Raw genomic sequence first — 25,783 nt, 5'->3', positions numbered from 1 at the left:
TCACAGAAACCACCTGAAAGAAAGAGAAATTATCTACAGGCATATTGGCTCCCGGAACACCTGACTACACTGCTAAATTGAAGAAGGTGTATCGACTACTGGACAGAAATTAATTTTACTGCTACAGATTTCTATTAGGATATGGCCAAAATAAAACCATCCTGGATTTAACTCCACTGTCTTTACCTTGTCAAAATTATTCTTTTAGATAATATAGATATAGACTTGTAATCTAATCAAAATCTTCCAAAGATTTCCAGTGCTTCTCAGAAAGAAGGAAAAAAAGGAGGTTGAGATGTCTTGCCCTGAGATTTAATTTTACTAATGAACATTCTTTCTCCACACACAGAGCATGAACCAGTCTGGACCTTCCCCAAGGCTTAGTTCCCTTTTTCCATGCCCAGAGACGCCTAGAATCAACCAGCCAAACTTTCTCTTCACCGTTGTTTTTCCTGAGAGATCCTTCCCTGTTGTCTCTGTTTTTCATAAGCCTCAAACTTTGCTCCTGAACACTGCTTCTACTCTCCCTACTAAGCAGCAATCCATCTGCATCACTTCGCAGGGCAGCACCTTTACAGCCACAGAGAGTCTTATCTGCACACACAGCCCCTTAGCTGAAGGACATATTATGTATAATACCAATTCTGTAAAAGACAGTAAAAGTTTTTAATATGTGTGCAGGACAATTAAGTCTGTGACTAACACATGGCTCAGTCCTACCACACTTTTTAAGTATAGTATAGCTGCAGCTATGTTTTACTATTTCTTCACTTTCATTTGCTTGGTTTGTATCATCTATTTCCATCTGTTCCCCTAAGTGACCAAAACAGCATTATCATCACTACCATTAATTATTCACATTAAAGAAACTCGGCCTTAGTTCTCTGAATAGTCATTTTCCTCTCTAACAAAGAAAGACCATCCATTCCTACCCGAGGTGATTATGATATAAAAATATATTGAGACAGAAAGGCAGGAGAAAAATCAGCAGGAAGATGTCAAATCAGATGTGAAATGATTGTGTCCAGTACAATAATTGGCATTTATGGTCACAAATAATTTTGCTAGCTGTGTGTACGGCTATAAGTATTGTATCAGTAAGACAATAAAACTACAGCTGGTTGAAAAGCAAAGTTTCTGGGCCATAGGAAATTCTTTCTCCCTCACTACATCAATTCAGGTGTGATCCAACCCCCCAATTTTTTCACAAACTCAATCCTGAGCTGCAGCTCTGCAAGGGGGAGAACACCATCTCTGTTAATTAAGCCTGCCATAAGACAAGCTTAGGAATCCTTCATTCTTGCTGTCCACACTCTGGACCTGTTGGCAGTCTGACTGGCTTCAGTTTGGAGTGACCAGTTGGCAAAACTCAGGCACAGGGTAATACTTGCTCTACAGACTATAGGAACATACCTACCTCAGCCCCCGACGCTCTGTGAACTTGAGCACACGTGGCCATGGCCATGAGTCAGGGATTTGCTCCAGCTGGCAGGCCAAGGTCTTGCAGGATCCTTATGCAGAGGCAGGACCAGAGCCTGTTTTACTGCTGGCACTCTCAGGGGTTTCAGGCTCCACATGCCCATTAGAGCCACTGCAGACCAAGCTGGCTGCTCTGCAGTACCAACCTTTCCCTGTTGCTGCTGCCAGGGCAGCCTTCCTGGGCAGCCTTCCTGGCCAGCCAGCACTGGAAAGGATGGGTATACAGACCAGGACAATCTGAGCACTGCAACATGCTGTGGATTTGGCAGCACTGAGTCCATACTATTTCATGTGCAGTATATAAGGCTCAGTAAATCAGGACACTTTGTGTGTTTTTAACTAAAAACACTGACGATGGGGAGATCTTCCCAGGAGGCAAGGACATCGCTAACACAGTAGGGGCTTAAATTGAAGAACTTCTCAGACTCTGTGCATCGTCTGCATTTATCTGAATTTTATGCAAGTCCTTTGCTAAAGACTTAGGAAAAAACACCAGAGAACTCTTCTGGCTTCTAGGCTTGAAATATTTTCTCCAGGAATCTTTCATAATTAAGGGGAATGTGTATTTTAATTATTTATTTTTAGGATACTTCCTAAAACTTCACTGACTGACCCGAGGAAAGCCTCAAAGGAGTTAGTGCTCTCTCCTTCTCCACTGTGACCCTGATGTCAATGGAGCCAAACAACTTCCTTTCTAGTCCAACTTTCATTAAGTGCAGTTCTACTCACAAACATATAAACACATCTCTTGCAGTGAGTGCCGATTCCTTAAAATTTACTGGGACCCCACAAAAATTCGTGTACTATCATACTCCTCTAGAGAGGAAGGGACCAAAGCCTCTGTCTCCTTAAATTGCAGTTCTGAAGTTGATGGATTTTGTCCTCATTTAAAGGAGGTGAAAGTACATGATATTGCTGAAGAAAGGATCAGCTACACAGTCTACAAGCGCTGCAGAGTATAGCATATCCACATATTTACTGTGGATCAAATACTATGCATAAATTACTTAGAGCCACTGGCTTACTCCTATGGAATTGAAAATAAGAACGTAGTTTGGGCTTTCTTACTACCCTTCCATCAGAGGTCATATTTTCTTTATTCCCGTAAATCCACCATAGGGTTCTTTCTGTAGCTCTACAGGAATATTTACATTTTAAACCAACAACTCTCAGAACGTAAGAGGTCATCTGTTTTAAAAAGCAATCACAACAGAGGTCACTAAAAGTACACAGCAGACAGGGAAAGCTACAGCAAGATGGTTTTATATCAGTAACATGTAGAGATTGTGGAATAAAGTAGTTAGTTTACGCATTGTTTTAAACAATATTTAGCATTTGTCAAATAACATGTAGAGATTGTGGAATAAAGTAGTTAGTTTACGCATTGTTTTAAACAATATTTAGCATTTGTCAAACTGTTTTTGTGTCTACTCACCTGATCTGCAGCTTATAGGCAAATCTGCCTCTAACTGCAAGGCAAAGCTCTGAATACTACTGTAGTCAGCAAATATGCTTAGGTAACCATGTTTTATCAGAAGGTCAATTTCTGGGATAGAACTAGGCAGAAATGGTTTTTTTATTCTGCCAAAAATATCAACTATTCAAAAGTTTACCTGTCCTGTGTTGAGAAAATGCACAACCTTTCACACAGGAGAATATCATTCCACTCTACTCACTTATTAGAGCTGAGATTTATACCAAAGCTACCCACATTGCAGCTGAGTATCCTACCCACAGAGCTACGCAACAGCCTCTTTCCTCCTTTCATTGTCATGTTAAATGTTCTATCGCTTATACATAGAACAGGTTCAACAGAAGAGAATGACAAATTCCTCCACAGCGTAACAGGTTGCTTGGGGATCTAGGCGATTCTTCAGCCTTCCAAGCTAGAATCCAGATTTTTGGGGTTTTTTTTTCTATTTTGATCAATAAATATCTTCCAGTGAAAACCATTTTAATAAAAGAAAAATGCTTATCCCTGACTCCAGCTCTAACTCTGGATTCTACCGCACCTTGCTATACCTATTTGTCCAAGAAGTTGGCTGTGATTGAATATGTTACATCATACACACATTATATTAGACCAAAGACATTTTGCCAGCATCTACCCCAAGCCTATGCAAGGAATGGAAACCAGCGAAAAGGAAATTTTATGGGTTTTTACATTCAGGTTTGGGTAGTACCAGAAACAGACTTCTAACCCACCCTTTAGATACAAAGTACCTGTAACACATAAAACCAACATGCAGGCCTAATTTACCTTAATGACAATTTACAGCAAGATCATTCTAGAACAGTAAAACCTGGATCAAACTGCTGAATATATTCAGTTCAACATATATCTAATTCAGTTCAACACAAAAGCATGTGCCCATACAGAGCACAATTCTCTGACCTCTACAATTCACTCTCGTTGTTACTGTCAGGCTCCCACTAAAATGGTGTGCTGAATCGAGGGCATAAATACAAGTACCACAAGCTGTGCACAGAAAGGCTTTGCAATATCAGAACAGTAGAGAGTGTGTGAGAAACACTATCATCTGCTATGACTAACAGATGATTGAGTATTTGAACAAGGAAGGCACCAAGGTGAGAGGAGGGCTAAGAGCTGTTACAGAGCAGGATAACTATTCATATCTTCAAAGGGAACAAACCAAGTAGGCTGACAGCAGCTTAGCTATTAAGTAGAGATTTTTTGCATTTCCACTGAAATATTTTCATTTAAGCAACTGGAGGTTTTATCACTGCACCATTTTTCTCAAAGTATTCACTTTTGTTTAAAAACTGTAAAATTCATTATTTAGTTTATTTGATAGGCTGTATTAAAAGCACTGACTGATTCTTAAATGCCTGCTTCAAAGTCCAAAGAGTTTAATGCATGTTTTTTCCTGCTCATACTGTAGATAGTCTACAACTGCCATTTTCATTACTGCCGGGCCACAGGATTAGTAAAGGAGAAAATTCACCTCCAACTAATTTTTTTTTTAAAATACATTCTTACTTTTACATCTTTAATTTCTTCTTGAAATAATGTCCAAAAGATTTTTATGTATACCGGCTAGTATTTTTTTCACACCTATCAACACATCACATTCTAACAGTTACACAAAATACTACAATTTGTAGAGCAAAATCTTTTAGATACACCCATCTTGGTAACACAAAACAATAGTAAGACTTTGTAGGGATTGGTCTGGAAGTTTAGAAGTCTTTGTGTTAAATTGTGTACTGCTCAGAAAAGTGGTGTGCTCTGGGGAAGCACAGACTTCCAATGTTCTGAGAAATGCCAAAACCCAAACATCATACGCTATCCTTTTTCATCCAACAGACAAAGGGACCAGACTTGCAACTCCACCCTATAGTTTTAGGAGAAAGGATTAGGTATATCAGTATCAAAAGCATTCTTATGCTATCTCATTTAACTGATATTCTGAAGAATAAATTTTCAGTCCAATATCTCTAGGCTAAGATAGGATTTTCTTTTTCTTGTTGATACACTACTGTATTACATACCCATCGCAAATGAAAGCAAATTAATTTTACTTCCCTACTGGAAGAATCATTGGCGAAGACAGACGGAAGGATCAGATAAGACTTTCTCTTCCTACCTTTCCAAGGGGACTTTGACTGTGACCTTTCCTAATTGGAATGGGTAGAAAGTCACTACATTGGACTCTGCACCAGAAAATAAACTTTATCTTGGATATTTTCCATAGACTTTAACCATGTCTGGATTGTTTTTATTAAAAGAGTTTTAATGATTGCAACACTACTGTATTATTACTGTACTATTTTAAATGGAAAGTTTCAGTTTTCTGACTAAATAAGGGCTGTTCTTTCCTTCTTCTGAAGAAAATAAATAGAAAAAATAGCATACAAAAGAATGAGTACCTGCCCATTATTCTTTTTTATTACTCTTCAATAAAGAACATCCCAAAGCTGCCAAAATAAAAGAGATACTACATTAGTATCAAACTAACCCGTTACACATTGTATCTGCAAAATATTGCTCCCACTGGAGCAACCTAGATGACTGTGTGACAAGATTTATTCTTCCATGTATTCTGCTCAAAGTCCTGCCCCACAGAATATTTAAATCAAAAGGAGTAAGTTAAGTAGACACCTAATCCACAAGTGTCCCCCAAGAAACTTTGAAACCCAGTATTAATTATTTGTATTCAACTCCCTCAACTCGAGAGAAAATGCTTAATGCTACGATGTTAAAAAGAGGCTTTCACAAGTCAAATCCCTATTTGTATTTACATAAATGTTTTTCAAATACTGACTTGAGCCATCAACATAAATTACCTGGACATATTGCAGTAACAATACTAACTAAGAAGGAGGAGGCCTACCATTAACGCCGCAAGTAAGGTGAAAATGTGATTATGCAAAACGAGGACAGTTTCCAACAAGCAGGTCATACTTATCTAGCAGTAGGTACGGAGTTACCATGACTCAATCCAGAAAACTGCATTCACCACGTCAGGATAATTTTTTTTTTTTAACAGTATACTATGCATAGACAGACAAGCCAAAATGCAACTTTAAAATAAGAAGCAGAAGAACAAACTAAAGATAAGCACCAAAATATTGGAGGTAGCTTCTCAGCTCTTGCTCAAAGCTGAGCTGTAAATGGTTTAGTGAAGCTGCCAGTGGAGTTCTGCAAGTGACCCCAAACCCAGACTGAGCACCAGAATGGCCTGCTGTCTACCAAGAAGTCATGCACAACGTGCACCAAGTAACAAGATCTCAATCATCCAAATTCCACAGCAGTCCAGTCCAAGAGAACTACAGACCACAAATCATTCTATCAAACTTCACAAACAGACCTTGGGTGAGCAGCTACTCATGTGCTGAATTGCGCTTCTTGTGCTCTTTTAATGTCATGTGAAAAACTTACATGCTCACTACTGGCTTTCTCTTTCTCTTTTTATTTCTGTACCTTAGTACAAAACTTGCCTCCTGACTCACATTAACTTCTCATCTGTAGTTGGTCCTGGATAATTCAACACGTTGCTCCTTTTTGGTGTTAAATTTTCTCCCAACAGCTGGCACATAATTATATTTAATGAAATCTCTACACTGAGATCAATCTATTAATAGTTTCCAGGACTGAAATAAGTAAAATTGCCTTTTCTTTATCATTGCATAAAAAAACCCCACAAAACAAACAAAAAATCACGTCTTCAAGCTTATAGACTTATCAGTTTAAATTACAAAGATCAGTGCAGATGACATCCAGCCAAATTGTCTGTCACAAGTATTCATAAGGCAGCTATTATGTATAAACATCATTGACTTCTATCACTTTTCTTTACACACTTTTTCAGTGTGGGTCATAGTGAAGACATGCATTGACCTTTATAAAATTTGTGGTGAGGAGGGAAAGGTCTTAAAGAGTCTACATTCCTAATAAAAAGCCTCACCAGAAAGTATGATTTCTGGTCAAAACCATACAAAAATTCTTATGTTTCTGACCAAACTAATAAATCTTTCCTCAACAATGGAAACTCAGTTTGTATTTGCAAACCCAAATGTTAATTTTCAGAAGTCATTTAATCCAGGAGCAAATAATTCTTCCCTCATTTAATCAGAATTCTACTACTTAACAGAAAATCCTTAAATAAATGCATTGAAGTGCCAAAAGAAGCTTTAATACAATGCTGCAGATATATATGGGCATGCATGCAATCATTCCTTCCCTCTGGTAGCTGGCTTGCACAATGGAGGGAGAAAGGAGGAAGGGGTTGCTATTAAAATTAATTATGTATGCTTGTAAAAGTTTGTTTTATAGTGTAAGGAGAAAAGTTGTATATATATGCAGTGTGTAAAACAAGACCTGTATTCAGCATACAGCTTTGATCCAGCCTGTACTTTAGGGTGCTGTTGTTCATATCCACACTGCAAGCATACTCACACAGCAAAAACTGAACTCATGAAGCTACACCCATTGGCTGCAGCATCAGAGCTGTGAAGGGTTCTTTAGGGGCAATCCTTAATTTTTAAAAAGTTCCCTCCGGAATTCAAAAGGTATCAGGTCTTGCTGTACAGTACAGCAACTGTGGAACATACTCTTTTTGATCTTGATAGTTTTCCTCCAGCAGAGGAGGTACCTTACACACAAGTAGTTATGGGACACATATAAGGTATTTCATGACCACTTAATTTTCAGCTATGTATCCTGGTTCTTAAACACAGCACTGCAGATGGTCCCCAAAAGCATAACAGGTATCATTTTGACTGGACATAAAATCGAGGCTGAAGGCCTGTGCCTGACAGCTTAATCTTGTGCAATATTAGAAATGGCCCTTAACTGAAGAAGTAAATACATCTTCCCAATTTGTGGAGAAAAATAACTACTGTGGTAATCAATGGTAAACTATAAGTAATCTCAACAGCTGGAGAAGCCTGATGATGTGTAACAGCTTTCGAATCAATCACCCCTTCCTGTTGTCCGTGTGTTCAAAAAGCTTTACAGCACTGAAATTCACTAGGTACAATTTTACAAGTAGAGAACAGTTTTCCTAATTCCATTTTTTCCCCATTCTGTGTTTTAGTTAGAGACTGTCCTCAAACAAATACAGCTAAGGAGTTTTCTGCTATTTAATGGCATTATAACATGACCGTTCATTGTTAGAAAGACAATCCCCCCTCCTCTCTCATGTGATTAAAGATGTAACAGCTCGTGATTTTTATAGAGTCAGAACTAGAAGCAGAATAGTAATCTAACCACAGGATCCTACACGGCACTAATCTCAAATCACCACAGAAGACATTCCTTTCTACATATGTATGTTCCCATAACCCCTGGGAGATGTTTTAGTGACGTCCTTTCTGGCACTAAATATGTAATTCCTTCAATTAGTATCAGCTTACTATGTTGGCCTCTGTGATCTTGCAGAAGAAAAAACATCTAGGCATTATTATATGGCATTTTAATAACTCTCGTAGATTGAACACAGCTTGTTGAAGTTGTGTGCTTCCTTTTCATAAGAAATCACTTCATATGGGTTATATACATACAAAACACCCAATGCTAACGAAACATTTTTCTGTTTGCTAGTACTGGTGAAATGCAATGAAACAGCTTCACTCTCCCAGTATATTACAAATTCATTTGGTCCATATTTTGTGTTCACAACTGAAAGTTGCTTAACATCTTTTTTAAAAATCCTCTCTAAAACTGAACTGAAATTGAATTTATTCTTGTTGGAAACAAGGACAAATATTATCTCCTTATTGAGGCATTTACTTCCTTATATCCCTATGTTTTCTTAGTTAAATAGATTTTGCTTTGTGACCATCTTTTAGAAACTAGTACAGTCCTCTGTGGTGACACTATTCTTATCATAGGTATTTTATCTAAGTGCTACAGGTTCATGACTGTAAGGAAGAGTTCTAATCTCATTCTGTACATAATGCTCTGTGTTTGAAATATAATTGCTTCTCTCCATCATCAGTGAAGTCTGTCACCTTGTAAAAACAGAAAATAACGCAGGTTGCTGTGCCTCTCAATGCATCTGACAGCTATTAAGAGAGTCAGCTAAGCACTGGCACTTGTTAAGTTTGCTGTGAGCATGGCCTTCAAGAGTTTCAGGTTCACAAACAAACACTCTGTGATGCATGGTGAGAGGTCAAGAGACAACAGATAAAATTTGAAATTAGAGAGGTTCTGACTGGATATAAGGGAAAAATTTTGCACCACAACGACAGTCAAGAAGTGGAACAAGTCACCCAGAGAGCTTATGCTGTCTCCATCACTAGAGGTTTTCAAGACCAGACTGGATAAAGCCCTGAGGAACCTGATCTGATCTCATAGCAGCCCCTGCTTTGAGCAGGAGGTTGGACCAGAGACCTCCTGAGCTCCCTTCCAGGCTGAAGGGAACTATAGTTCTAAGGACATATATTTTTAATTCATGGGACTGTACCGTAATTTGCAAAATGCTCTTAAATATAGCAGGGGAGAGTAGAATCATCACATTAAACAAAAGGCTTTTCCATCCTTCTTTATGACTGATCCCAAAACTCTAATTCTAGAAACTTTCTTGACAGCAATCGAGCATAAATCCAGAGTATTCCACAGAAATGAATAAAGCCTCTGTGCCCTTCCTGCAGTGCCACTGCTGACAGAGATCAGTCTTTGCTGCCTGATGGTAGAAGCTCTAGAACAGGATATCTCAGCAAAGATTACTCCAGTCAGCTCAGCACCCCCTTAGCTGTTTTTTTTCCCAGCATCTCTGGACTAAATACTACTCTTATTACCTCACCTCTTCTTACACACAGCTGACCTCCACATATGCCCTCTACCTACACTACTTGATTGATTTCGATACAACTCTTCCCCTTTCCTTCATATTCTGTGGCTTGGCACTGGCACCACATGGCCTAGAGTCAGGTTTGATCCATTCATCTGAATCTGACCAAACTCATATGGATATATTTTGTAGAGCAGATAAAGTATGTATAACAGAAAGGTAAACAGTTTCTATATGAAACCCTTCTGTCTTTACTTCTTCAAAATGCCTAAGTTTCAGTGACCAAAAATGCAGGATTTATTTTCACATTTGAAAAAAAAGTGAACTGGGAGAACAGGGCTCAGTGTTGTCCTTTGCTGCTTTTTAACTGATTTGCCTTCAGGAGCAGGGAAGAGACCAATTCATATAGCAGAACACAATACCCCCAAACACCTGAAATAGCCCGGAGAAAGTGAATATTCTCTTCCCGACTAGCCCAACTCCAGATTTTTGCTTTCTCACATGAAAGAGCAAGCTTTACCAACAGCAAATTGTCACATTCTATCCTTAAACACATCACAGACCTGCGCATACAAATTACACACTTAAATATTCTCAAAGCAGTCACTGTTCATTTTATGAGACAGACTTTGGAAGAACATGGGGCAAATTCAAACCTGCATCATCAAGTTCAAGTTCACCAGGATACTTTATTCACGTAGACAGATGGCTAACAGCAGGCCTAAATTTGGCCTGAATAAGGAAAACATTGATCTATCTTTATCTGCTGTTTCTACACTCACCTCAGCTGTTCCAAGCACTCACCACAGCCTGCCTGGGACCAGCTGCCTGTATTTCATAGGTCACCAATATTGGAGTAAAGGATTTCAACTCTAACTGCACAAACATTGTCCAATCTCAGACTGGAAAATAGAGAGAGCTCTCTGACTGCTCCTCTTCTGCACTATGACTAGTCTCAGCTTGTCCTCTTCCTAAATCTTGAGCCTTGAGGCTTCTGTTGTTGTTGTTGTTCTTGTCCTAGTATAACTTACTTGCTACTGCAAGTGGCAAGCAGAAAGGCCCTGAACAGGGGTTTCCTGGCCACACGATGAGTTTACATGTGGTGAGGGGTAGCTACTAACCATTGCCATCTCTCATCCCTATGGTTGATTGGGGCTGTGCAGGAGGTGATTAGCAGCCTTATTAACATTTACATGCTTGCATGGCAATGAACTTTAACAGTCACCCTCTATGCATCCTGACAGAAGGACACATAATACGCCATTCAAAACCTTTCAGAGCTCTGCATCATTCTGAAGAGTAAGCTCAGGCAAATTTATGTCTTAAATGGTCAGTTCCAACACACTGTATTTGGTTTATTCCACAGGATTAAAACCAAACAAAAGAAAAAAAACACCAACAAAAACACTGCAAGCCCTGAAAAATACCCTAAAATCTGCAAAATACTGCAAAAAAGATACAGCATTTTACAACTTACAGTAACGAGTATATGTCCAGAAATTGCTTACACTGATGGCACAAAAACAACAGAAGCTAAACGCTTTTTAAGTGCGCTAAGGTTAAATTATCTCTCTTTTCCACATCCAGATGGCTGCTTGCTAGAGCCTAAGGAAGTGAGGAAGGGGACAATGAAAGTGCTAAACTCATAAAAACTGAAAGTCTCTAAAGGAAAACATTTTGAGAAAAGGAAGTCACTGTGATTTGCCACTTCCTTTCTCAGCCAGCTTGCATAGGCTCTGAGAGCCTAACAACCCATGACATGATCTCCTCAAGCCTGTGGACAGGTGTCCCCTAATCTCTCCACTTAATGCAAAATTCCAAGAAAAACAAGTAGGGGACAGCAGGAGAGAAGGAAGGAAAAGAAGTGTGGGTTCCTACTGAGTGTTACAAAACATAGTTCTTTTATATTCCCAGTAATCTGGTTTAAAAGCTGTCCTGGTTTCAGCTGGGATAGAGTTAACTGTCTTCCTAGTAGCTGATACAGTGCTACGTTTTGAGTTCAGTATGCCAAGAATGTTGATAACACTGATGTTTTCAGTTGTTGCTCAGTAGTGTTTAGACTAAAGTCAAGGGTTTTTCAGCTTCTCATGCCCAGCCATCGAGAAAGCTGGAGGGGCACAAGAAGTTGGCACAGGACACAGCCAGGGCACCTGACCCAAACTGGCCAACAGGGTATTCCATACCATGGGACATCACATCTAGTATAGGAACTGGGGAGTGGGGGCAGGGGAATCACCGCTCAGGGACTAGCTGGGTGTCAGTCGGCGGGTGGTGAGCAATTGCCCTGCGCATCATTTGTACATTCCAATCCTTTTATTATTACTGTTGCCATTTTATTAGTGTTATCATTATCATAATTAGTTTCTTCTTTTCTGTTCTATTAAACCGTTCTTATCTCAACCCAGGAGTTTTACTTCTTTTCCCGATTTTCTCCCCCATCCCACTGGGTGGGGGGGAATGAGTGAGTGGCTGTGTGATGCTTAGTTGCTGGCTGGGGTTAAACCACGACAAAAGCCATTTTTATATGCAAGTTTTTAACCCCCAAATTTTACACTTGAAATTTACTGAGAAAGTGACTCCAATCTGAAAAGCAGTTGCTGTGAAAGAACCTCTCCCCCTGGCCCCCACCAAATCAGGGTACTACATGCCAAACCTGTAGACTTCACTGATATGAACATAGTTTTACTACCTTTTAACTCCTCATAGCACTACAAAACCAAGGCAGATTAGGACAAATGAGAATAAAGACTTTAACCTGTCTCAAATGTTTTAATGCAATACCAATGGCAAAGTCTGCCACATTCAGAGAAACCCATTCCAGATAAAATCCACCCACACGCACCTGAAGAGACACATCTGAAATGGTTCTGTAACTGTGCAATGGAAAGCCATGTCTGGTCAGCAGAATTGTTCTACTTCTTCTACCATCATTAAGACTACTTCAGATCAAGCTAACTGGCAATAAGAAAAAGACCATTTAATTTGGAAACTCAGGAAATTTTCTCTTGAAATTGAGAGGCAACAACCACAGAATTCCCTACAATAATTTTCACAAAGGTTTTTGTTTCCCCACTCCAAATAAAGCTAAATTTGATCTTCTGATCCAACTATTATAGATAGGTTCCAACTTAGAAATGGTTAGAGCTCAACAACTGTTAAGCCTGACAGATGGGAAAAATTGGTAAGCAGACAGAAAAATAACAAATATTACAGTGGCCTAAAGCATACTTACAGCTGTTCTTTATAATGCCAGTTCCAATTCCTGGTTATAGATACTACATATATGCACAAATCTTTAGTTAAGAGTAAAAATAACGATAGCAGTTCATGGGGATTTGATGGGACAACCAGTCATGTGTCCAAAAATGCTTTAGTTGCTACAAATGAGGAAAGAAGAACCCTAGCAACAGGCCGAAGAATTCCTCCTCTCTCTCTCCTTTTCCAATATTTCCATATTTGAAAATATTTTGCATATGGTCATAATTTCATAGTTTCTCCTAAAGCTGTGGATTTTCAGCAATAGGGAGAGAATTTAGTTTTGTTCTTCAATTTTAAAAAATGGGATTACCCAAAATGGTAAAACTGGGCTGCAGAGCAGCTAAGACTATGGAAGAAACAGCATGCTTCAAACTCTCTAATACACAACTTGTTTGCATTTGTAACTACATTTCAGTACTTCTTGCCTGAAAGAAAAAAATGAGAGCATGGAAGATTGCTTTTCTTAAAAGTATACTGAGAAATCAAACTTACATATTCTGCTTATTAAATTTTTTACAATAAGGAGCTGGCTTTCAAAATGTAGTTATTTCAAATAAGTAGATGCAAAAACCTGGAGGGGAATAAGCTTTACAGGTTTATTTGTCCACTAATTTATTATCTAAACAAACATTACCACTATTTTGGTCTTTCTGTGGTGGATAGAAAACATTAGAAACAGCCTTAAATTTCAGTGCAAATAGTAAAGTCTTAACAGAGGTATCTTATTTAAATGCAATTAACATAACAGATATTTTAGTCTGAAGCAAGGCATTGCTCTTTAAGACATGGACCTCCCAATTCTGTTCTTACAGGAACACACCCTTTTATTTCAAAGGAGGAAAGAGTGGTCCAAGATATCAGATTTAGAACCAGAAATATTAGTTCCAAAATATTTTTTTAAGACCTAGTTAGAGCATGATGGAACACTGAATAATCATCAGGATTTAAGGCAGCATATCATTTACTTTGGAAATATTTTGGTGACTGTGGAAAAAAAAACAAACAAAAAAATCCCAGTGTCCATTTCTTCTTGACACAATCTATTATTTCTTCATGACTTCACTAAGCCATTTCACAAATTCAGTATAGATCAGTAGGCCACAACAGCCACTACAGCTGCTCTGTTTCACTAGAGATTCATTCCATCTAAAGCTGTGATTGCTAGTCAAACTAATGTTTGACTTAAGACTGCCAAAAATGCAGTGAGAGACAGAATTATCTTAGATTTGCTGAGACATTAAGTGTCAATACATGCCACCTAGTAAATCTACTCTTCCTTTCACACATTTTAAACTCCCAAGTTTTCAAAAGTATTCTGCCACTACTGGCTTGCCCAAACTCTTGTTAATTGACCTCCTCTTACTTTGGCGTAACATCCCTTTCTTCAACCTCCTAATTCTGTAGAAACTTCCAACCTGTTCCACAGTTAGGCATCAGGTAGCAATAACTCCTAAAACAAATTGCACACCTACAGTGCAATTGTAACTTGTAAAACATCTCACTGACCTAGAAGTGTGACGACACTTTGCTTAGAAAAAGTCAGGTAAAGCTGCTGCACATCATGGTCATGATTTGGATTTGCTTCTTCGAAGAACAATTCTTCTGCCAAACTTTTGAAAGTTTTCTTTTTCAGAGTCATCCTGAAGGCTGACACTGTTCTAAGTTGGGGGGGGGGGGGGGGGAGGTAAATGGAAAATATAGCATCCAAAGCAGCCAAGAGCCTAGATTCAGGTTACCACCTGCAGCCAAGTCAGTACCTGCTGTGATCTCATTAGGTTTCACACATCTAGCACAGGCAGGCTGGCTTAGCTCCAGGAGGGAACATTTCTGCTGAACTCCTCAGAAAGCAGCAAACCTGTGAGCCAGCCCAGTCTGACAGCTCTGAAGCACTACACCGGTGCTAAAAAAATTGTCACTATAAATTAACTGCATCAATAGATTGCATTGATACAATTTTTTAACAAACTTCTTTATATACACGCTAATTACAGCCTCTAAGTACTTATTATTTGAGGCAGTTAAAGTTTCAGACCCCAGACTTCAAACGCAGGTGTCCAGGTGACCACCAAGTGTGTCTACATTAGCACATTAGTTCTGATCAGGTTTATACTTTTCAATTAATCCCCTCAGTGTCACAATTTCTCACACTCCAGTTTATATTGCAGAGCAGTCTCCGAACCAGATTCTTTTTCAAAAAAACTAAGCATGCACTTCAAGGATGCCAGTGGCGTTCAGTCCCCAGGAATGCACCAGAGCTAGTCTGAAGTAAAACCTCAAAAGTACAGATAGTGTGGGCATTGGGTTATCAGCACCATTCCTTTCTCTGAAGATCCATGCCTGTTGTGCACTAGAGACACAGCCTAAAAAGCGTATTTCAGCACCTGAGAAAAAGGGACTTTATTACAGAGATCCCAAGCATCCACCACTGCTAATAACAAAGCCAGTCACTTAATTTTCTTCATTACTGGCTCACATTTTCCTACTATAAGACTCAAGCTGGTTTTTGCATGGTGGAACATCACAGTAGAGATGGCGTGCATTTTAGAGTATAACAAAGTAATTGCAAGTGCTCATTCCTTAAAAGGAAAAAGATTTGAAATGGTAGCAGCAATCTTTCAGTTCACACTAGCATCTGTCAGCCTCTAAATTTCAACTCGTAAAATGACAACACTTTCTGTAGGAGCAACATAACAGATTTTAGTGTCTATTCCTCTGTGGGACAGTCCCCACACACAGCCAGCTGCACTCTCACATGAGTCATGAGCAGACCTCTCAACTTTCAGAAGTCCTGAGATCCTGACACACTGTTCATGTGACAGGAGTGTCTTTGAAACGGTTGTGCTAAAGGCACACGTCCATTTATGTGATAACTAGGGAACAGTCTTTGGGGGCTGCCCTGAGTATGCACCTTCTAGCAAAGCTTGAGGGATGCAGAGCCATGCTTGCAATATTGCCTTTGCTTCAGGATTAAGCCTGGACATACAGAGGAGGCGGCTGTCACTGACATCTGAAAGGCAAGTGCTGAGGTTGCTGAAAATGCCCGGAGCAACTTTCACACTCCAGCCTTGAAGCCTAAGCAGCATGCACTGCAGTTGATAGTTTTCAGATTGCAGTCAGCCTCTCTCTGAGAACTATTGGAACAGCCATGGCAAAAGAGTGGGAGAGCGTACACAGTGCCTAGAGTCGGCTATAATGAATGCCAGTTACGTTCATGATGTTTTAATTCTTTTATATGCAGATTACTGCTTGTCTATTTATTATTTATGATTGTTTCATCTCTCTTGAAATAGAAACTGCAAGAGATAAGTAGGCAGGCAGAGATGTATGGACTGAATGATCATCTAACTTTAATGTAGTACTCACAACCCACTGTTCCCTTAAAGTGCTATTTCCAATCAGGATTACTCATCTTTGTACACAGGCATACACCAAGAGCCTGCCAGTGAGACCATATCTCCTTTTCCCTTCTCCAGCAGCAGAAAGAGCAGTCTCTTATAAGACAACTCTATTGCAGCCAAGACTTCACAAAAAGCCGAACTTCATAAAATAGCATTCAAAGGGGGAATCCATGTTTTGTGCAAAGATGTAAATCTGACATCAACAGAGGAACTCAGGATGAGCTTTCGGGAAACTTCTTGGGCACTGTTTTGTACTAGTCTGCCTTTTATGAAGCCAAGACGTGAGATAGCAAATCCTGTTTAGCTACCACGGCCAGGGAGAATGCAGAAAGTGATTCAATGCCAGCATTTAGCATAGTTGAAGAAAGATTCTTGAGGAGAGGAAGGTTGCTGCAGTTTAGCCCCTACAGAAAAGAAGTCCATGGGAGCAGCTGCCTAAGAGTGACCAGAGGAAATCTTTTGCCTAACCTTTTGCCTCAGCTCTTAGAGAAAGAGACTTGCTTGTGGCACCTGATTGCCTTGTATCTGCTCAGATAGTAATTTTACAACTTGCTCTTCCATGAGCTGAATTTGCTCATTGTTGTGGTTTAACCCCAGTCAGCAACTAAGCGCCCCGCAGCCACTCGCTCACTCCCCCCCACCCAGTGGGATGGGGGAGAAAATCAGAAAAAGAAGTAAAACCCGTGGGTTGAGATAAGAACGGTTTAATAGAACAGAAAAGAAGAAACTAATTATGATAATGATAACACTAATAAAATGACAACAACAATAATGAAAGGATTGGAATGTACAAATGATGCACAGGGCAATTGCTCACCACCCGCCGACCGACACCCAGCTAGTCCCTGAGCGGTGATTCCCCTGCCCCCACTCCCCAGTTCCTATACTAGATGTGATGTCCTATGGTATGGAATACCCTGTTGGCCAGTTTGGGTCAGGTGCCCTGGCTGTGTCCTGTGCCAACTTCTTGTGCTCCTCCAGCTTTCTCAATGGCTGGGCATGAGAAGCTGAAAAATCCTTGACTTTAGACTAAACACTACTTAGCAACAACTGAAAACATCAGTGTTATCAACATTCTTGGCATACTGAACTCAAAACATAGCACTGTACCAGCTACTAGGAAGACAGTTAACTCTATCCCAGCTGAAACCAGGACACTCATGAATTCATCCATTTTTTTAAACACCCAAACATCCCAAGGCAAGAATTTTCACAGCTTAACCAAAGTTTAGCAAAGGAGTATCTCCTTCTGTTTTCAAGCTATCACTTATTAATTTAAGAAGATGCCTCTTGTTCTTGTAACGAAAGAGACAGTGAACAACAAATCCCTATTCAGCATCTCCACAACACACATGATTTTTATGGGCCGCTATAATATTCCCCTTCTATCTTTTCTGTGTCAGGCTGGAGTGCCTGCCATTCCACATACAGGATCCATTTCATGCCCTTGATCCTCCTCCTTGTTGCTCCCTCTGTACATTTGCAATTGTGCTCTTTCTGAGCCTGGCGACAGCAGAACTGCAGACACCGCATGCCTGGAGCAGTGGAAGCCACCTCAGTGCGCACCATTCTGTATGCAACATGTGGATTGTACTTCTGTGAATCACTTTACATTTGCCAGCGTTGAATTCCATATGCCATTTTATTGCCTAGTCATTCCTCCCGCAATTAACCACATGTGACCCTTGTCTTTTCTACCCTGGATAACTTAGTATCATCAGCATATGCTGCCACTGCAGTATTCACTCCCCTTCACAGGTCTTTTATGACAGATGAACGGCACAGGTTCCAGCACAAATCCCCCATGCACTGCCACTGGTGATCTCTTTCTACTGTAACTTATAACCATCGATTCCCTACCCTTATTTTCATCTCTACCAGCCTTGTGTGAAGGACCATATCAAACACCTATCAGAAATCCAAGCAGACTACAGCAATCTACCCTGTCTACATGCTTGTTACCTCCTTCTAAAGACTCTCAACATGTTGATTCCTTTCCCTAAGTATCACGTTCATCTGCTTATAGTTTCTACAGATTTTACTATTACATACCAAGTTTACCAGCCACACCTTTCCAAAATCCTTATTTTGCTAAAAATACAATGCCTTCACATTTCACATCTTTCCATCATCTACTATTGGAGCACTCTTAAAGAAACTACAGTATCACAATGAATAATTCAACTATTTAACCCTTTAGTCTTTCTAGAGTTCTTAGGTGAATGGTGTCAGGTCCTGGCAGTGCATTATAGTTCACACTGTCAACTTCTGCAATCTCTTCTACTGACATGGTATTGAGATAATCATCTGACACACTGCCACAAAAGAAAGGTTCCAGCATAGAAACTCCTCCAAGGTTGCTTCGCTTTGCAAGATATTTTTCCAGGTTTTCTGCTCTTGCCTCATCTTCTCTGAGTGTTCTTTGTATACTCAGGCCATTTATTAGCCTCACAGACTATTTCTTATATGAAGTCTTGTTCCAGGAACAAGTTCCTCGAAAAAGTAATTAAGAGAAAGACAGTACTCCTGGTGCAAGTATTTCTAATGTCTTCAAAGGCGCTGAACTAACACTAGCAAAGCCTTGTTTTGCTGTCCATCTGAAGAGCAGGCCAGAAGCATACCCTAAAACCAGTAGAAACAACCTCTCTCTCTTTATGGTGTATTTACTGGCAGCTCAAACTCTTTTTTGCCAGCTAGTGCATTGATTTAAACATGATAAAACCCAATCCAGAGAATTATAATAAAATAAAAAAGTACGAGAATCCTGTTTATCACATCCTCTGACAGACCTCAAGCGCCCTTTCTACTAATTGAATGCACAATCCCCATTTCTGAGTAATAATTACATATTGTTTCAGGCTGCATTTATGTGTCAAATTGTTTTTAAAGGTTGAGTTTGTTTTTCCTGAAGAGCTTGAATGCCAATTAGCATGCAGCATAAATATCACTCAGCTTTCAAATAGCATTATGAAATGCAAGAAGCATCAAGGAAACAGGAACCACAGCTTTTGCCAGTTCCGCAGCCTGAGTAACCTTAAACTCTGGTTCAGAAGAGATCCACCAGATTACTTGGGGTGGTCTATTTTCTGATACAGAGTTAAGAATAAGGCTCTATTTTGAGTTCAGAGCTGTTTACTACAGCTGATATTTAATCCTCTGGTCTCCTGGGAAAGGAGAAAGAGCAAGGAGAAATCCATCTTCAGGCATCACCACGACAGTTTTATTTCTCACGTGGGGAGAACTGGTGACAAGTCCAGCCTATAAAACAGATCATGAAAGGGGTAAAATTTGCCAGCAAGCAGGCACCATGTTTGTGCTGCTGTGTAGCACTGCTGGCAGTGCAGCCTGCCTGGAAAGTCTCCTCCTTTTAAGGCAATCAATACTGTGACAGAACTGATAAATGTATATGTATTGCTGTCTGATTAAACATGTGAAATTAAACTTTTATTTTCTAATTTGCCCATTTAATATATTAACTACAAATAGATATATTTCAGGGTTTGGTGGTGGGGTGGGGTTTTTTTTGTTCATGTTGTTGTTGGGGTGTAGGTTGTTTTGGGGTTTTTTCCCTTTGTTTTTGCTTTTTAATTCAAAATATGAGGGGTCTTGTTAGTCTTTTTCCTCCTACTTTTCCCAGCTTCTTACCCTTTTCAAACCTGAAACTCTTCCATGTCTCCAGGTCTGGGAAAGCACTGACTGGCAAAGGAAAAAAAAAACCAACAGCTTTCACATTCATGCCTTTCTAAGACATGTATATCAGCAATTTAAGCAGCTTTTTTTAAAAACAAAAAAAAGATAAAAATTAAAAATTAATTTTTTTGTTTTTGTTTTTGTTTAGAGAGTTGATATAGAAAATGTTTCTTGGTTTTGCTTTTCTTGTTTTTCTTTTGGCCAGAAAGCTGTTTGTTCTTATCCAGCAACATGTTACCAGCAAAAGGGACTCCAAAACGGAAATTCTGATTAGCAATACTGATATTCTCCCCACTTCCTCTTCATTACTTTTACACTAAAAACTTCCATCAGTATTACAATCGCTATACATTAATATTTAGAATACTGCATTGCTGCCAAAATCTTCAAATATATGCTTCTACAATTAATTTGAAATGCCAACATACATTGAAATACTAAACTTCTAAGCAGAGCTGTGTGGGAGTCAGAACTCCCTTTAATGGGACAGCCTATAGTTGTAACATCTATCTCTGTTCCACATTGGAATTATTCCATAAGTTCCTCCAAAACAATTTTCAACCATGAAAATTGTTTCAACCATGAAAATTGTTTTAAAGCAAGAAAACAGAATGCTAGAGTTTTATCTTGTAAAACTGCTACAGACCACAAAACACACTTCAGAAAGAAACATCATGAAATCCAATACAATCCCATGAAACAGTTGTTTCGACAAAAGACATTTTTGGAAAACATTCACTGGCACACTTCCAACCAGCTCTCACTGCAAACCCTGATGTATACTTTGACGGTGATAGTCACAGATATAGTTGTATTCTGAATACCTCTTTTTCTCCTCAGGGTAACGTTGCCTCATGTTATACAGAGTAAGAGAAATGACAGCAACAAGTTTAGCTCATGGAGGGTGCAAGTATATTTTCCAGTTTGGATTCTAGACTGTGGTAAAACATAGAGGGAAAAAAACTAGCTGACAAACTAGAAATATCTTTTCACCTTACAGAACTTCTAGCTGCTCTACCAACATGGAACAGTGCATTTATTAATTGTAACTTTATAAGAATTCCTGCAGAATATGCTCTGGTAAGGATGCTGGGCAATTCCAAAACCAGTTGTTATTCAAAGTGCTATGTCAGAAACTCTGAAAAGAAATGGCAGGGAAATCCTTTAAAAACATAATGGTCTGGTAACTGCATTTTTCTGACACCTTTGCAGGAAGAACTACACATTTTCTAAATTATGGCCAAACATGATGTTCAGCTCTGCACTAATGAGCCTATGAACAGCAGACTGGAAGGGACCCTCCAATCAGTCACAGAGGAACTGCTTGCTAACTGAGCTTTAGAGGGTAAGATGCCTCCACAGACAAAGAGCTGTCTCTCTATAGTGAAAGAAAGGGACTCTACAAAGCAGCCCTTCAAGAAAGTGTTCCACTATACTTAACGCAGATATCTAAAACCCAGCATTAAAAACCTTTTATTTTAGCAAAAACCTTGCTCAATTAAGCATCAAGTTCACTATGAAGGAGAAATTTATAACGACAACAGTGTCTCAGAATGCTTCTGAACCATAAGAAGGACATGAAGTCACCTTTTTCACTGTTAGGGAAAACTTTTACTCGTAACTTTACCTTTCTACAACATCCTCTCCATTCCAGCAGGTTGAGCTGTCTCTCATCACCAGGTCTCCATCACACAGCCTTTCTGCTATAGAGGCATAAAAGGTTCGGGATCGCTTCATGTAATTGATGAACTCTCTGTAACATAGGAAGAACACATTTAACAACAGAACAGTACACTTATGGTTTAAGTCCCCTGTCAACTTAACCCTCCACAAGATTAAGAGTTTAGAACCCTTACAGAAATTAAGTTTAAGTTGATTAATTTCTGTTTCTAGTGTATTTTACTCCTACATATCATCCACTCTTACTTAGTCCAGCATTAATACACATAATTACATACAAAGGGTGGTTTTAACAAATTAATGCATCTCACACAAAATTTGAAAAAAGTCTACACCAACTATCTAATCATGAGAAAACTTCATGATTAAGGGAGTGGCCTTTTTCTCTGTTACTGGAAGTGAATATTTCTCCATTTCCTGCACATGTGTAAGATGAATTAAGAACACTGTCAACAACCTCCTGGGTGGAAAAGGCTTCCTAAAGCTAACATCCCATCATAAAACCTGCAATAAGTACCCCACACATGCAACTACAGTACTGAAAGTCATCTCCTTGAGATGTGGTGGGGCCAATTCCTCCCCATCATCACTATCCATTGTCACGTTCTTATTAGAAAGAAATTTCTCTCTCATCATATCTGGCACCTCACCTGTTAAGAGAAGGCTATGCCTGCTGCTTTGGTGAATAACCAAAACTCCTGGCCAGTACAAACAGCTCATTTCTGATCATATGTGTACCGAAAAATTCCTTGTGGGCAAACTGCTGCCTCTTTTATAATCTGATTATACCTATAGTATGTATCTGGGTGAGGTAGCCATAAAAATAAACTGTAACACCACAGATGTTAATTCAGTACACAATTGAGAGTATTTCAGAATGAGAAATTTCCCTATCTTCACAGCTTTAGAAGCTCCTGTTTGGTATAAGATGTTAAAGATACTGAGAACAAGATGCAGGACACAAAACCCGAGCTAGAGCTATTGTGGAGCTATCTGCTTGTCTCGGAAGTCGCTCAACAGCCCCATTAGGAAGGCCAAAGGACTTGATCCAGTTTATAATGTTCCTGCGTGGCAGGCCATAAGGGGACACTGCACTGAAGAGGTGCCTGAGGATATGGCTGGATGGAGCTCGGCACAAAACCAGTCAGGATTTATTATTCTTTTGGGAGCAACAAGTGCTTTAAACAATATAGAAGTCCACCGCTAGGTATCTACCCCTACAACGTTTAGGCAGTGGTCATCTCTCCCCACAGCTGTCTTTATGCTTTCTCAAAAGCATTTAACCATCCTGTTTATCTTAAGTGTGATAAAATCCTGCTCTAGATAAATTAGTCATTGCATGGTCCCAAGGAACTAACTTACCCTAAGAATGCAGGAAAACTGTCATTTTAAGCAAAGAAAAAAATCAGGAATTTGGGGGCTTATGACAAGGGAATTGGTATTTCTACCTCTTGACCACTAACTTACAAATATGAGCTCTAAGTATTTATACAGTAAAGCTAGGCCCAGATAGAAGGCCACCTACCTGATAGAATAGCCAGAGAGTATCAATTATGAAAGGTGACACAGATGCTAAAGATTTTACAGCTTCTAAAATGGAGTTTTCTTTGAAGGAGGAAAAGTCTAAAGCTTGCGTTGCTCAGCTCACACCAAGAGGCTTAAACTCCTTTGCATTTTCAGCAGAGTGGGGCTCTGACATTTCAAAGTAGCATCTTGGCAAAGGCTGAGTTCTGTGCCCAACTCTCAACCTTAACAAGTGAAAATATTTACTTTTCATCAATATAAAACTAAACACACTAGGTAGAAAATGTGTGGTTTCCCAGTGCCCCACAGTTAAAAGCAGTATCAAAAGTATGCCAATTCCTAGATTACAGCTGAAACAGCAGCTTTCAATGGAGATGAGCTAAGTGTAGAGACAACAAAGTATGTCACCTTGTTTTCATTCTTACCGAGAGATTTTTTTCAAACTTCTTGATTTGTCATTCTTTGAAGCTTTCAGAGGCAGAGAACTGGAATAGGCCAGGGAAAATAAGCATCAATCAGGAGAGGTTGGGGAGGAGGGGAGAAGCAGGAATTCAGGCAAAAAAGGAAAAGAAATGAGAAACAAAAGAGAAAAGTAAAAATTATTTGAAAGAAAGATCATCAAGCACATGCACAGGATAATATAAGAAAACAAATAAGAAGGAAATTGTCATGAGATTTTTCCAAAGTATAGACGCCATTAAAAATGTCAATGCAATACTGAAAAAAAATACAACTGAGATTGTCTCTCCCAATCATTTTTAAATAAAAGCACAATTACAAATGCAGCACACACAGCAAAAAGACAAAAATAAATTCAGTGGTACTTAAATTAACTATAACTGATACCAAATGGAAGAACTGTAAATGTATCAGGCTATACAAGAAAACAATAGCAAACAATTTAGAATGACCACCATGGGAAGGGGGAAACAAACGAGTAGCATTCATTTTTCTGGTACAACAAGCAATTTGCTGTCTTAATAGAGAATGTGAATACAAATATTTTTGCTGTTCAGTTCTGGACAGATTGCACCACTGAAAAAAAACCCTGACTTTGCAAAACAGGAGAGACAGGCTTTAAGGTTATATTGGAGGAAAAACTATGGAAATAATTCTGGTAGTTATTTAGCGCAAATGCATTTCGTGGCACTGATATCCCAAGGTCCCTTAATTAACATTAAACATTGTATTTAATATTAACATCAACATCATGATGCAATTTTCCACTTACATGACTTGATACCACCCTCTGCTCTTTCTTATACGCATACTCTCATGTATAAAGTAATGGCAACAGCTGGCAAACAGGTTCAACAATACTTGCCAATCCAGTTAACTCTTACTGGAGAGAGTAAGCACCACCTTCAGCAGCTCTGAGGACACCCAGACAATGGCAAAGCTGCCATCATACTTTCTGGGAACTAATGGCAGGGGTGGCCACAGGAGAGGATAGACCTGCACTGATCATCATCAGGTGACTGTCACCTGTCATCAATGAAGCAGTGATTCCAACACACACAGTCAAAAAAGGAAATGAGAATTTGTAACAGGGAAAATCTGGGTCTGCTGAAACTTCTGCCTTGGCCAGTCAGTCAGAAACATTTGATTCATTTCCACAGTTAAGTGAATTTGCATCTGGCATTAATAATCTGTTTTGTACTAGCAGTTTAATAGTCAAATGTCAATAATAATATCATGTGATGCCTGACCCAATAGATAGTTAATTTTAAATAAAATAGATGCCATTGACTCCAAGCATTCCCCCCAAACCTCAAAATTGTTTATTTTAAGATGTATAAAAGAACCATAAGTCCACAGCATAACAAAGAAATCCCAACAAAACATCAGTTCAAAGCCTGCCTCCTCCAATTAGGGACCTAGTATCATGTAATAGTTCTTTGTTAAACATTACATATTTTTATATACAGATCTCTAATCAGTCTATGGTTAGTGGTTTGAAATATTACATGCAGCATACATGCTAAAAGGCAGGTATTCAACTTTGCTAGGAGTCCAGACCCTGACCAGAATAGTACTTTGTGCTAAACTCAGCAATAACATCCCAGTTTACTGATTGAAATTCTGTACATGCCATGTACATTCCCCGTACCATCATATGGTTTCAATTTTCTTGTCATCTCTACTACATGTTATAGTAACTTCCATATTAAAAAATTACTACAGCAGCAATCCTGCCAGTTTCAGTGCTGTACTCAATCCCTGAATATGATTGCATAATGAAAAAAAAATTTACTAATCAAATCTATACTTTTCAGCTTAATCAGAGGAAAAGATTTCCTACAAGATCATAGAACATTTATTCAAGTTTCAGCTTCTTGCACTATTGTTCCTGACTCTTGGTCTTGCATAACAAAAAATATGCAGGAATGGAATGCAGGGGAAAATAAAGAAAGATGGGAAATCTCCCAGGAACCCATAAGAGTAAGGAGGAGCAGAAAAGGGTCCAACTACTGCAAAAGAGGATCCAGTTGCTAC

At 39.1% G+C, this 25,783-nt stretch overlaps 1 protein-coding gene across 3 annotated transcripts in view; it reads right to left on the bottom strand.

The window, feature by feature from the left end:
• LOC142032815 (glypican-5-like) overlaps positions 1–25,783 on the bottom strand; it is a 416,769-nt gene that overhangs the window by 253,143 nt on the left and 137,843 nt on the right. For 2 of the 3 annotated variants that reach the window (XM_075031958.1, XM_075031960.1), the window contains exons 4-5: positions 23,713–23,772; positions 21,711–21,836 (exon numbers count right to left, since the gene is read on the bottom strand). In XM_075031958.1, the coding sequence (XP_074888059.1) occupies positions 21,711–21,836; positions 23,713–23,772 (186 nt within the window). The remainder of the gene's footprint in view (positions 1–21,710; positions 21,837–23,712; positions 23,773–25,783) is intronic. The other variant, XM_075031959.1, reaches the window with a different exon arrangement.

This window comes from Buteo buteo, chromosome 7 (assembly GCF_964188355.1).
Source record: "Buteo buteo chromosome 7, bButBut1.hap1.1, whole genome shotgun sequence".
NCBI lineage: Eukaryota > Metazoa > Chordata > Aves > Accipitriformes > Accipitridae > Buteo > Buteo buteo.
The sequence above is the reverse complement of the archived record's forward strand: the minus strand, read 5'-3'. Positions and strand labels throughout refer to the sequence as shown.